The sequence below is a fragment of the Scylla paramamosain genome, chromosome 27 (assembly GCF_035594125.1).
Source record: "Scylla paramamosain isolate STU-SP2022 chromosome 27, ASM3559412v1, whole genome shotgun sequence".
Lineage (NCBI taxonomy): Eukaryota > Metazoa > Arthropoda > Malacostraca > Decapoda > Portunidae > Scylla > Scylla paramamosain.
Window position 1 is genome coordinate 20,935,360 of NC_087177.1, and position 12,500 is coordinate 20,947,859.

The 12,500-nt window shown below is 43.1% G+C and overlaps 2 protein-coding genes, 1 non-coding gene and 1 pseudogene across 3 annotated transcripts in view; 2 read left to right on the plus strand and 2 right to left on the minus strand.

The window, feature by feature from the left end:
* Positions 1-2,581, plus strand: part of LOC135114348 (histone H3-like) — a 12,573-nt pseudogene extending 9,992 nt beyond the window's left edge.
* A 623-nt stretch (positions 2,582-3,204) lies between these two features.
* Positions 3,205-3,843, minus strand: LOC135114344 (histone H2B). The gene has a single exon (XM_064030249.1). The coding sequence runs from the start codon at positions 3,585-3,587 to the stop codon at positions 3,216-3,218; it is 372 nt and encodes a 123-aa protein (XP_063886319.1). The 5' UTR covers positions 3,588-3,843; the 3' UTR covers positions 3,205-3,215.
* Positions 3,844-8,229: 4,386 nt separating this feature from the next.
* The window catches only part of LOC135114436 (general transcription factor II-I repeat domain-containing protein 2-like), a 5,410-nt gene continuing 1,139 nt past the window's right edge, over positions 8,230-12,500 (minus strand). The window contains exons 1-2 of the mRNA XM_064030340.1: positions 11,799-12,500; positions 8,230-8,344 (exon numbers count right to left, since the gene is read on the minus strand). The exon at positions 11,799-12,500 is cut by the window's right edge and continues 1,139 nt beyond it. Of these exons, the coding sequence (XP_063886410.1) occupies positions 8,230-8,344; positions 11,799-12,500 (817 nt within the window). The remainder of the gene's footprint in view (positions 8,345-11,798) is intronic.
* Positions 10,849-10,967, plus strand: LOC135114580 (5S ribosomal RNA). Its single transcript, XR_010275553.1, has one exon. It is a non-coding gene; the product is annotated as a 5S ribosomal RNA (ribosomal RNA).

The window sequence follows — 12,500 nt, forward strand, 5'->3', positions numbered from 1 at the left end:
AACGTATATAAATGAAAATTTATCTTCCTCGTATTTTCCAACTTGCGTTTGCTTCTTGAAAATTTAACTGGGTGGGTCATATAGCAGACATATTGTTCTTTCCTCCATTGTAGTTTGTTTCCAGCAAGCCCCCTAAATAAAGTTTTTTTTTTTTTTTTTTTTTTTTTTAAAGAAATGAGGAATTACATTCTAACGCTGATCACTGAGCGGAGAGTAGACGAGCTGCTATCCTCAAGGACGTTACCTCTCTCTCTCTCTCTCTCTCTCTCTCTCTCTCTCTCTCTCTCTGTCTCTTAGTGAAGAAGAATTAACATGAGTAAATAAGACTTTAAATAAAAAGAATATATATATATATATATATATATATATATATATATATATATATATATATATATATATATATATATATATATATATATATATATATATATATATATATATATATATATATATATATATATATATATATATATATATATATTAAAAGACAATGAATATCCTCTGGGGAAGGGGTGACAATCCTTATTTAACCCTTAATTTCAGTTGAATTTTGACAAGTCTACGTTAAAATGTTTCCATTTTTCTGCAGTGATAAAGAAACGTAGAGGGGTAGCTAATATATTTAGATGTTAATTGTATCTTTTTTTCTTTTTTTTTTTCATTTATTCTTTTATTAATTTTTCTTTTCATTGCTTAATTATGCATTATGCCGACACTGCAGGTTACAATTGCAGATATTGCAAGTATTTTTGACACAATACAAGTACATCCAGCTAAACTATTGCTACAGTATAGAGAGAGTATTTCGATTACATACCTTATTCTTCATCTTCTTTTCTTCTTTTTTTTTTTTTTTATAAATATAATAATAAATAAATAAGTAAATAGGTATTGTCAAATGAAATCGTCGAGATTACGCAGGGGTTTCGGGCAATACTTGGATGGGTGACTACACAAGCCTCATCTGTCTGAAAAAAACAAAAAAAATAAAAAAAATAAGAATAAGAATAGGGAGAATGAACGAAAATTTTAAGTAATAAAGATAACAGTAAGAATTATTATAACAAGAATAAGAAAAATTACAATAAAGGAATATAAAAAAAAAGAAAGAAAGCATCCCATGTCTTTCTTCCTAATTGTCATAGAAGGGTGAATTCTTTTGTATATTTTCCAACATTTCCAATACAACGATATGAATGGGGGAAGAAAGAATAAGAATAATAGAAAGAAGGCCTCCCAACACCTAGTTCTCCGGTCTTGGCCAATTAGCTAACGGCGGGATCAGCGCAGTTAAGCAGGGGGTCCGGGAAGAACTCGGATGGGTGACCACAAAAGCCTCATCTCTCTGAGAATAGAAAAAAATAGCCATAAGAATGAGGAGAATGAACGAAAAACGAAAAAAATAAAATAACAATAACAACTATAATAAAAAAAAGAAGATTAAGAATAAAAAGAACAAAAATAAGGGAAAAAAGTAATAATATATCTCTCTTGCTAATTGTCGTAGAATTATGAATGAAGGGTTAATTTTAGTGCATATTTTCCAACATTTTCAGCACAACAATGCAACAACAATACAGGAAAGAATAAGAATAAGAGAAATAAGCCCTCCCAACACCTTGTTCTCCGCTCTTGACCAATCAGCTGACGGCGGGATCAGCAAGGTTAAGCAGGGGGTCCGGGCAGAACTTGGATTTGTGACCGCACAAGCCTCATCTCTCTAAAAGTAGGATAAATAAGAATAAGATAAGGAAGAATAATAAAAAAAAATGAAAATAATAAAGATAACAATATTAATTATGACAAGAATAAGAAAAAAATAGAATAAAAAGAATGAAAAAAATAAGAATATCACAACTTTCTTGCTAATTGTCTTAGAATTTTAAATGACATGTCAGTTCTGCTGTATATTTTCCAAGATTTGTTATGAATGAGGGAAGAAAGAATAAGAATAAGAATAAGAATAAGAACAAAATGAATTAGACTAACAATAATGATCACATCTTTCATGCGGTGACTGCGTGGGCGATGAGCCTCACTGGACGTTTCTGACCAATCACAAGGCAGGGTTGGAGTCGTCGGGCCCACCCGATTCATATATAAAGGGATTTTGTGGGAAGCGCGGGCAGACTCAGCTGAGTGTTCGTTGTGAGTTGTTGTTACCACAACTATGGCACGTACCAAGCAAACGGCTCGCAAGTCCACTGGTGGCAAGGCGCCCCGCAAGCAGCTTGCTACAAAGGCAGCTCGCAAGTCTGCTCCAGCCACTGGAGGTGTCAAGAAACCCCACCGTTACAGGCCTGGAACCGTTGCTCTCCGTGAGATCCGCCGTTATCAGAAGAGCACTGAGCTGCTTATCAGGAAACTGCCTTTCCAGCGCCTGGTGCGTGAAATTGCTCAGGATTTCAAGACTGACCTCCGCTTCCAGTCCTCTGCTGTCATGGCTCTCCAGGAAGCTTCCGAGGCTTACCTCGTGGGTCTGTTTGAGGATACCAACCTGTGCGCCATCCATGCCAAGCGCGTGACTATCATGCCAAAGGACATCCAACTGGCTCGTCGCATCCGTGGCGAGCGTGCCTAAGAAGTCATCCACGAATGATCTTCATAACAGCAATATCTAGGCCCTTTTTAGGGCCAAACATCTCTTTCATTAAAGAATTTTCATAGACAATCTGTTTGGTTTTGTGGAAGAAAATATTTATTTTCCATCTTTCAGTATCAGGTTAATAATTAACTTTCGACTTTCAACTCAATATCCTTCCCCCCTTTTTTTTTTTTTTATATTATTATTATTATTCCCTCTTCCATGGCCATATCTCTTTCACTTGGGAGAATTTTTATCTTTCTTTATCTCTATTTTTTTTTTATCTTTTCTTTATCTCCACAGAATAATAATCACGATAATAATAAGCATAATAATAATAATAATAATAATAATAATAATAATAATAATAATAATAATAATAATGATACAATAATTATTATAATAATAATCATAATAAAAACAACAATATTAATATTATTAATAATGATAATAATAATAATAATAATAATAATAATAATAATAAAAATAATAATAATAATAATATTAATAATAATAACAATAATTATAATAATAATGCATTTGTCTATATCGTATCTTTTTTCCTTTTCAAGTGTGGCTCCAATGGAGCCGGGTATTATTTTATACTGGCAGCAGTATACTGGCCGCCTGTTTACTTGGAGGAGGTATACTTGGTAACAGCCTTGGTGCCTTCAGAAACAGCGTGTTTTGCCAGTTCACCAGGCAGAAGAAGACGGACAGCGGTCTGGATTTCCCGGCTGGTGATGGTGGAGCGCTTGTTATAGTGTGCCAGGCGGGATGCCTCGGCAGCGATGCGCTCGAAAATGTCATTCACGAACGAGTTCATGATTGACATGGCCTTGGAGGACACGCCAGTGTCTGGGTGGACTTGCTTGAGCACCTTGTAGATGTAGATGGAGTAGCTCTCCTTCCTCCTGCGCTTCTTCTTCTTGTCGCCCTTGGCAATGGCCTTCTGTGCCTTGCCAGCTTTCTTGGCAGCCTTTCCTGATGCTTTGGGAGGCATAGTGTCGCCGTACTGCTGTGAGAACGAGTGTGCGTTTTAAACATTTTAAACATTTTATTAAGAAAGGGGGATGAAATACAGTTCAGGGAGGGAAACAAGGGTAAGTACGAAATACAGAAATATAGGGGAAGTTTACAGTTACCGGGCGGTCCGGTTTGCTGTGGCATACATTGCTCTCCAACTTGTGGCCTTAGTACTTTATTGTTGGATAAGCTATGTGTACATTTGGGACTATGTGTGTTCAAGTTTAGTTAAGTTGTACAGATGAAATGATGATTAACTTAATAGTGACAATGAACTTTACAGTCAGTGATATACTGGTTCTGGATACGGATATTTCTCCAGGGAAAGTAGGCTTCTTGGGAACCATGCATGGCTTGATGGAGGTGCAGCGTCGTGCAATGTCTGAAGAGTTGTGAAATGCTCCCACCGCTCTTCTTCCATTCTTTTCCACACCTGCGTTGCCATCTCGTGCAGCCGAATGTTTATAGGAGCGATCGACGCTCGCTGGTGGAGCTCCTCATTCGTGGTCAGGTCCTCCCATCTGGTGTTGTAGGCGAACCGGAGAGCAGCATTCTGCACCTTTTGGAGACGGCTAATTGTAGATCTGCTCAGCGCGTGGGTTGGAACTGGAGGGTAAGTTAGCACGGGCACTACCAGGGCCTTGACAAGGTGGAGTTTGAGGTTCACTGGCAAGTCCTTGAAGCGGTAGAGTCTGGTGAGGGCAACTCTTGCCTGAGATGCCCTCTCTGCAGCGTGGGAGAGGTAGCCTCGTGATGTGATCTGCAGACCAAGGAGGCGCCCCTTCGTTTTGAACTCTACCTCTTCATCCTCCACCAGCAGGGTCGCAGGTCTGAGGGTAGAGGTGGGGATGACCGTGAATTTGCCTACGTTGGTCTTGATTTTCCACCTTTTCTCATAGGAGTTGACCCTGGCTATGTCCCTGCCAGTGCGCGCGTTGAGCATTGCTCTGGAGCGCCCCGGATGGAAGAGCACCTGGGAAACATCATCGGCGTATTGGACGTTGAGACCATGCCAGGCGTCTGGGTAGTCCCTGGTGTACACAGCGTACAGCATAGGCGAGAGGACGCTCCCCTGGGGAACACCCATTTCCAGCCTGAACGGGGGACCAGTATGAGCACCGACCTTGACCCTTGCCGTCCGGTCCGCCAGGTAGTCGCATAGTAGGCGCTCAACAGGGTCGGGGAGCTCCAGCTGCAGGATCTTGTATTTAAGCCCCATGTGCCATACCCTGTCGAACGCTTTGCTGACGTCGCGAAGGACGAGGTTGCAGCGGTGGCCTTCGGCCTGATGAATGGCAAGGGTCTCAGTTGCCACCGCGATGGCGTGGGCGGTGCCTCGTCCCTGCCTAAAGCCGTACTGTGCCATGTTGAACCATCTTCCTTCTTCAAGGTGTGCTCGAAGCCGTCTCCCTACCACCCGCTCCAGCATCTTCCCAGGCACCTCCAGGAGGGAGATAGGCCTGTAATTAGCTGGCCGGTTGGGTGATTTCCCAGCCTTCGGAATGAACCGCATTACAGCACCTTTCAGGCCATCTGGAAAGTATCCGGCGGAGAGGGCTGCACTGAATATATGGCTGAGGCGCTGTAGTGCGATTCGTGGCAGATGCATGAGGATGGTTTTCCCTATCCCGCTGCTCCCCGGTGATGTCTCCTTGGCGGAGCTCACCGCTGCTCTCAGTTCCTCTGTAGAGATACTGCAGTCCAGGTGGGAGGACCCCGTCAACCTCGCAGGGTCTGCTGTGTGGTGTGGAGTTATCCTGTGAGAGTTAGTCAGCATAAATTCATGTACAATGTTCTGGTCTGCGTCAGCGTCAACGTCGTCGTTGTCCCTAAAAACCTGTTCCCATATGGATGTAAAAAGTCTTTCTTTCTCTCTGTCAGTGTGATGTTTTTGTCCATTGTCGTCAATCAAATATACGTTAGGTTGTTTAGACTGTCCTGATAGTGTCTTGAGTCTATTCCAGAATTGTCGTGGTCGTTTGTACTTAACTGTCAAGTCAGTCACTGTCCGTCCCCAGTAGGTCGTTGCCTCTGTCCGTCTCAGCTCATGTAGCGACTGCCGTAAGAGCGTGTATCGTCTGTAGTCGGTCGTCGTCCAGCCGGTCCTTGCCGCTCTATCACGCAGTGCCTGAAATTGTATTTGAGTCAGTATTGTGTTCCGTGATGGTCGAGGTCCTGGCGTCTTCCTATACGTCTTCTGTGGGACATGTCGAGCTACTGCGTCCTTCACTGTCCTTGTCCATCTGTCTAGCGCATCGTCGATGTCTTCTAGGGTCCCGTAAGAGACGTCTGGGTGATCTGTCATCTGGAGGTCGTGATCAGTTTGGAAGGCATCCCAGTCAGTCCTGTGGAGAACATAAGAAGCTGTAGTTGGTGTAAGGATGGGTGAAGTGGAGATGTCCATTATGACTGGAATGTGGTCACTGGAGGTCAGGGGTCCTGGAATTATAGAGTGAAAGAGAAAGTTGTTGCTATTGGTGAGAATGATGTCTGGGGAAGTCGCTGTAAGAGGTCCATAGTAGGTTGGAAACTGGGGCCCTATGTGTCTGGCTGTTCGGTGTCGTAAGTATTGTATTAGGTCACGCCCCACAGTGTTGGTCGATTTAGTCCCTAGTGTAGGGTGTCTGGCGTTTAAGTCGCCTGCTATGAAGACAGGTGTCTCTCTCCATAACAGCCTAAGGAAGTCTGGGTGGGGTAGGTAAGGTCGTCTTGGGGGTAAGTATGATGTTGCTATCGTTACTGGTCCATCTGTCGTGTGTGTGGTAACTGCTAATGTTTCTGAAAGGAAGTCGTCATCTATCCTGTGAACTATTCTTGTCTTAATTGCAATGGCTACTCCATCCATAGGTTGGCTGTCAGTATTTCGCTTGTACACTCTGTAACCCGGGATTGTCAGCTTGGAGTCGGTCTTGAGTCCGTGGCTTGTAAGGAGTATTATGTCCGGGTCAAAGCGTCTGTACGTGTTGATGAGGTCAAACTTTCGTGTTTTCCAGCTCAGAACATTATGTAGAATTATACGTAGTCTTGTCATTGTGTGTGGCTGGTCTTGTTGGTCCTGCGTTGCGAGGTCTTCCGAGGGATTGGGCCATTCTTCAGGGCGGAGAACACATCGTCTGGAACAGACTGGCAGTGATGCTGGAGCGAACCCTTGTATCTCCTCAGCCACTCCTGAACATTTGGCGTGTCTTCCTCTCCTCCAGAGTGGCCAAATTTGTAGCGACCCTCTCGTAGCCCTGATTTGAGGTGTGAGTAAGTGAGTGCCTTGGGCCAGGAGTCGGATGCTCGTTTGTAAACGGAGACCTCGATCCTTTCTTCATCTTCTTCATCTTCCTCTTCTTCTTCTACTGCTTTCGGGTGTTTGCCTTCGCTGTCTTTTACCTGAAGTGTTGGGGGGTCGTCATTTTCGTTAGTATCCTCTTGGTGCTCCGATGGATGGTTTTCAGTGGTATCCGTGGCAGGGGATGTGGTGGCAGCTGAGGTCATCTGTGCCAAGTCTGAGGCACCCGTTATCGCTCTCAGGATATCGGATGAGGGTGGATGTGGTGGGAGCCTCACTTCCGGAAGTCCGTTCAGCCTCAGGCTTTCATTCAAAGTGGCCTGGAAGCTACCCGGCTTGGCGCTGTTGACGAGATGTGCGTGAAGTACGCACATCAGTCCTGTCAGGTTGTGTCCTGCCACGTTCTGAGTGGGGGGTGCCTGGGCTGCCTGGGAGTATGAGAAATTAGGTTGAGTCCTGTTTCTCCTCTGCTCTTCTTCTTTCTCCCTCAGCGCCTCCTTGCGGACCGGACAGCGCATCGCTCTGGCACTGTGAGGGCCATCGCAGTTGATGCATTTCTTCTCCCGGGCCTGGCAGTCTCGGAAGGTATGGTCCGAGCTTGCACACTCTGAGCAGCGTTTGTAGGTGTTCGGGTGAGGGCACTGACTTGTGGCATGCGTCTCCACTGCATAGCACCTGTTGCAGGAGAGTATAGGTATATAAACCTCCTGCCGGATCTGATGGGGAGGCACAGACATGCTGAACATCAGGATCCCATTATCAGTGGCCTTTTTGGACATTTCGCTGCTCCTGAAGGTGATCTTGACCGTGCTAGAGCGGGGGAACTTATATACCTCCGCTACCTTCGCCCATCCATTGGAACGCTCGATTTCTTCCTGTATGCCTTCAGCTGTATGCTCACATATCAGCTCATCGAGCTGAAAGCACAGGACCGTCCGCTGGGCTTTGAGCTCGGGTGGGAGCAAGGGGTTGAAACCTCCTTCCAGCAGAGCTTTTAGTACCTCATCCTTGAATATGGTATCTGTGTCCTTATCTGAGGCGGTGACGACGGCCACACCATCCCACGTTGGGATAAGTCTGGCTACCCTGACTGAGGGAGCAAGAATGCCAAGGAGTTCGCGTCGTGTGGTGATCTCCTTGGGCCTCGGATGCTTAATCTTGACTCGGCCCATGGTTATTCCTCAGACGAACACATGTTCCATCAGGACACTTAACCTGGACACTACACCCAGGGCGCTAAGGCACACCCTAACGCCACGGCACTAAGAGTATTTGCACGAGAACACTACGGTACCGAAGCAGCGCTCACTGTGAAGGTGGGGTGGGGAATAAATCCTGGGCACTAGGGACTAGTTCCTGGGCACTGTAAGACGGTTTGGACAGGGGAGATGGAAGGGGTAATCCTGAGCACTGTGGGACGTGGGTTCAGATCCTGGGCACTGTGGAGTGTGAAGGCACTGCGAAACAATGAAGTCCTGGGCACTGGTTGTAGAGAAGAACTTATCTACCGGTGCGGTTCCGTTCAAGAGGCGTAATCAGGGTGGGGTAGGGAGTAAGTCCTGGGCACTGCGAGTAAAGGGGCGGCGAGATGGGATAAAACCCTGGGCACTATGGAGCGGAGTCGAGTAAATCCAGGGCACTGTAGAGGACGGGACCTTAAACCAGGCACTGTACAGATGGGGACACTGTATTTCGCGGCTCAAAAGCAGGACCAGTACTGGGTGGCAGAGATGTGTCCAGTCCGGTGGCAGGAGCTAGGCTGGCTGGTACGCGCCAGTGTGGGTAGCCGCGGGCTGATTGGTACTGCGCGCGAGAGAGATGTGTGAAGGGTTGTGAAGGACCAGTCACAGTGAGCACTACTACTACTACCACAACATCCATTATCATGTCTGGACGCGGCAAGGGAGGAAAGGTGAAGGGAAAGTCAAAGTCCCGTTCCAGTCGTGCTGGACTCCAGTTCCCGGTCGGCAGGATTCATCGCCTTCTAAGGAAAGGCAACTACGCCGAGCGCGTGGGTGCTGGTGCCCCCGTGTACCTTGCGGCAGTTATGGAGTACCTGGCTGCTGAAGTCCTTGAGCTTGCCGGCAATGCCGCCCGTGACAACAAGAAGACTCGCATCATCCCACGTCACCTGCAGCTGGCCATCCGCAACGACGAGGAACTTAACAAGCTCCTCTCCGGAGTCACCATTGCACAGGGTGGCGTGCTGCCCAACATTCAGGCCGTGCTCCTTCCCAAGAAGACTGAGAAGAAGTAAATAAAGGGCCTCCCTCCCCTTCAGCCAATATCACCATCAATCCGGCTCCTCTTCGGAGCCACACGTTCAAACATCTAGAGAGTTGTGTAGACTATACTGGTATATCAATAATAAGCAAGTAGTGTATTTATTTTCGAGTTAGTTATTTGTTATTATTATTATTATTATTTAGTCAGGCACGCAAGTGACCGAGAATAAATATGTATACTATATTTCTACTAATGTACCTGCTGTGTGTCACAGTGGAGAGTTGATTAGATGTGTTGCCTATTGTGATATGTTGAGCGTCTTTTTCATCTCAATGTATATTTTGTTTTATGAGAAACTGAGAACGATGAGGGGCGTGATCATTGAAATAAGTCAATGATAATAATAATAATAATAATAATAATAATAATAATAATAATAATAATAATAATGATAATAATAATAATAATAATAATAATAATAATAATGATAATAATAATAATACTTGGAGAAGACCTGATGAAGTGAGAAAGATGGTTATAATTAATAATGGTTTCTTTTCTTAGCTCAGATAGTGATAGTGAACATGGTTATGAGAAAGTAGTAGTAATAATAGTAGTCTATGGTCCTTCTTTCTTTTCATGTTTGTGGACCTTAAAAAGGTCCGGGAGATGATGTTATTCAATGATGATAATGCAAGCTGAATAGCTGGCACCATCTCAATAATGGAGCGATTTAACCACCAAATCCGTACAGGGTACGGCCCTGACGCTTGAGGGCGTAGACAACGTCCATGGCAGTAACGGTCTTACGCTTGGCGTGCTCGGTATAGGTGACAGCATCCCTGATAACGTTCTCAAGGAACACCTTGAGCACCCCACGAGTCTCCTCGTAGATGAGACCAGAGATGCGCTTGACGCCACCTCGGCGAGCTAGACGACGGATAGCAGGCTTGGTGATTCCCTGGATGTTATCACGCAGAACCTTACGGTGACGCTTGGCGCCTCCCTTTCCAAGACCCTTGCCTCCCTTGCCGCGGCCAGTCATGGTGATGAGAGCTGCTAGTACGACGTCCGAACGGTCTAACAGGAAGCTCACGAATGTGCCTCAAAATTTTTGTCGCGCGGTATATATTGAGCCAGAGCGGTCGTGCGTGTAGTAAATTACTATTTTCCCTGTTTTTCTCACTTAATTTAACATTATCGGGTCATATGCATAGGTTTTCTGTTTCAGTGTTGACCCTGCAACTGCACATTTATGACTAAATTCACATACACAAGCACAAATGTGAATAAAACTCAATATAAAGGTGGAGGGGTTGCAAGATTTTCCGGCGCGCTAAGGCATGCCGAGATAATATACCTTCTCCCCTGACTCTTTTCTTGTAGGCATGCGCAAGATTCATTCAGTATCAAGTAATGTTTCAACTGAATTCATATTCTAATTTTCAGAAACTATCTTCCATTTGGTAGCATAACCAGTTTCCCCTCTTCTAGTTGGAAGAAAAAACAAATATATTTATTAACACTAACTCCTTGCTCTTCCAGTATGGTTTATGTATATATATATATATATATATATATATATATATATATATATATATATATATATATATATATATATATATATATATATATATATATATATATAATTATAACTATACTATGAAAAGCGTTGCTTTCATAACTAAGCAGGAGAACATCATCTTCAAATAGTCGATAAGTCAAGCTCATCAGAGCCAACGACCACACCACGTTGAATACACCGCTTCTCGTCTGATCAGCGAAGTTAAGCAACGTTGGGTCCGGTTAGTACTTGGATGGGTGACCGCCTGGGAACACCAGATGTTGTTGGCATTCCAACATTTTTATTTCCTTATTTATTCATCATTTTGCTTTTTCTTCCCTCCCTTGATGATAAAACAATGCAATAAGGCAAGCAGAAAAGAAAAACAAATAATAAAATGCTTCCATTGACAAATAAAGCATCTCTCTCTCTCTCTCTCTCTCTCTCTCTCTCTCTCTTTCTCTGTGTGTGTATATATATATATATATATATATATATATATATATATATATATATATATATATATATATATATATATATATATATATATATATATATATATATATATATATATATATATATATATATATATATATATATATATATATATATATATATATATATATATATATATATATATATATATATATATATATATATATATATATATATATCCTTATTATTCTTTTCATAGATTCTTTTCAAGATCAACGAGGTTAAGCAACGGCTCTGGGCAAAACGTGGATGGGTGACTACACAAGCTTCATCCCGCAACTGGATCAGGATCACGGGTCCCCGTCCCAGCCAGTTCTGTGATTGGCCCAGAGCAGGGGTCGGCAACCTTTTGAACATAGTGTGCCAGTTTATAATTCATGCCACTTTTTTACTACCTTGCGTGCCAAATGTTATTTTTTCAGCCCTATATGTAGCCTACGAAAATGAAAATCATAATTATACACTATGACTGAGTATGTAGTGACCATTGTAATTAAAGTAAAATGTATTTTTCTCCATATACATAACATAAATGTGACATTTTTTGTAGCATTTATTATTCTTAGTAACTAAAAATATACTTCTTTATTTTAAAATTGTACTCACATTATTAATGCGATCCTTGCCCTTGCTTCCCTTTGGCCAAAGTTGAAATTTCAGGTGAATATCTGGACACCTTGAGCTTTACACAACCCTCAGAATGATCCGTTGTAAGGTTGCTGCGATGGGGATTGAGGATGTGCTTCATGTGTGAAAATATCTGCTCGCACTGATATGTAGATCCAAATGCTGATAGCAATGCAAAAGCTACTTTCTTCATGCAACTGAATTTATCAGGCAGTGATGTCCAGGAACTTAATATGGAGGCTGCATGATCAGTCGTACTAGTTTCCAATATTTCTCGAAGATCCTTAAATTTAGCTGACCACAATGATGATGCCTGAAAGTCAATTAACTGCATTTGCAACTCCTCAGTTTCCATCCACTCAAAAAGAGATGCGTCCAACTCACTGTATCTAAACGTGTCTGGTCTGATTAAAAAGGAAAACACTGGGCCGATGTTTTGGAAATCTTTAAATCTGATTGAGAACTCAGATTTCAATTCTTGCATGTACACCTGAAGATCAGTAGTGTTGATAGGATGAGTTGCAGATAAGTTTTTCAAGCTTTTGAAGTAACGGAAAGAACCATTTTTAATATCTGATGAGTAAACTGCAAGCTTTGCAACAAATGCCTTCCAAGTATCATACAAGTCCATCACTGTTTTTCCTGCACCTTGCAAGAGAAGACTGAGGTCATTTAGATGTTTGGTGATGTCTGAGAGAAAC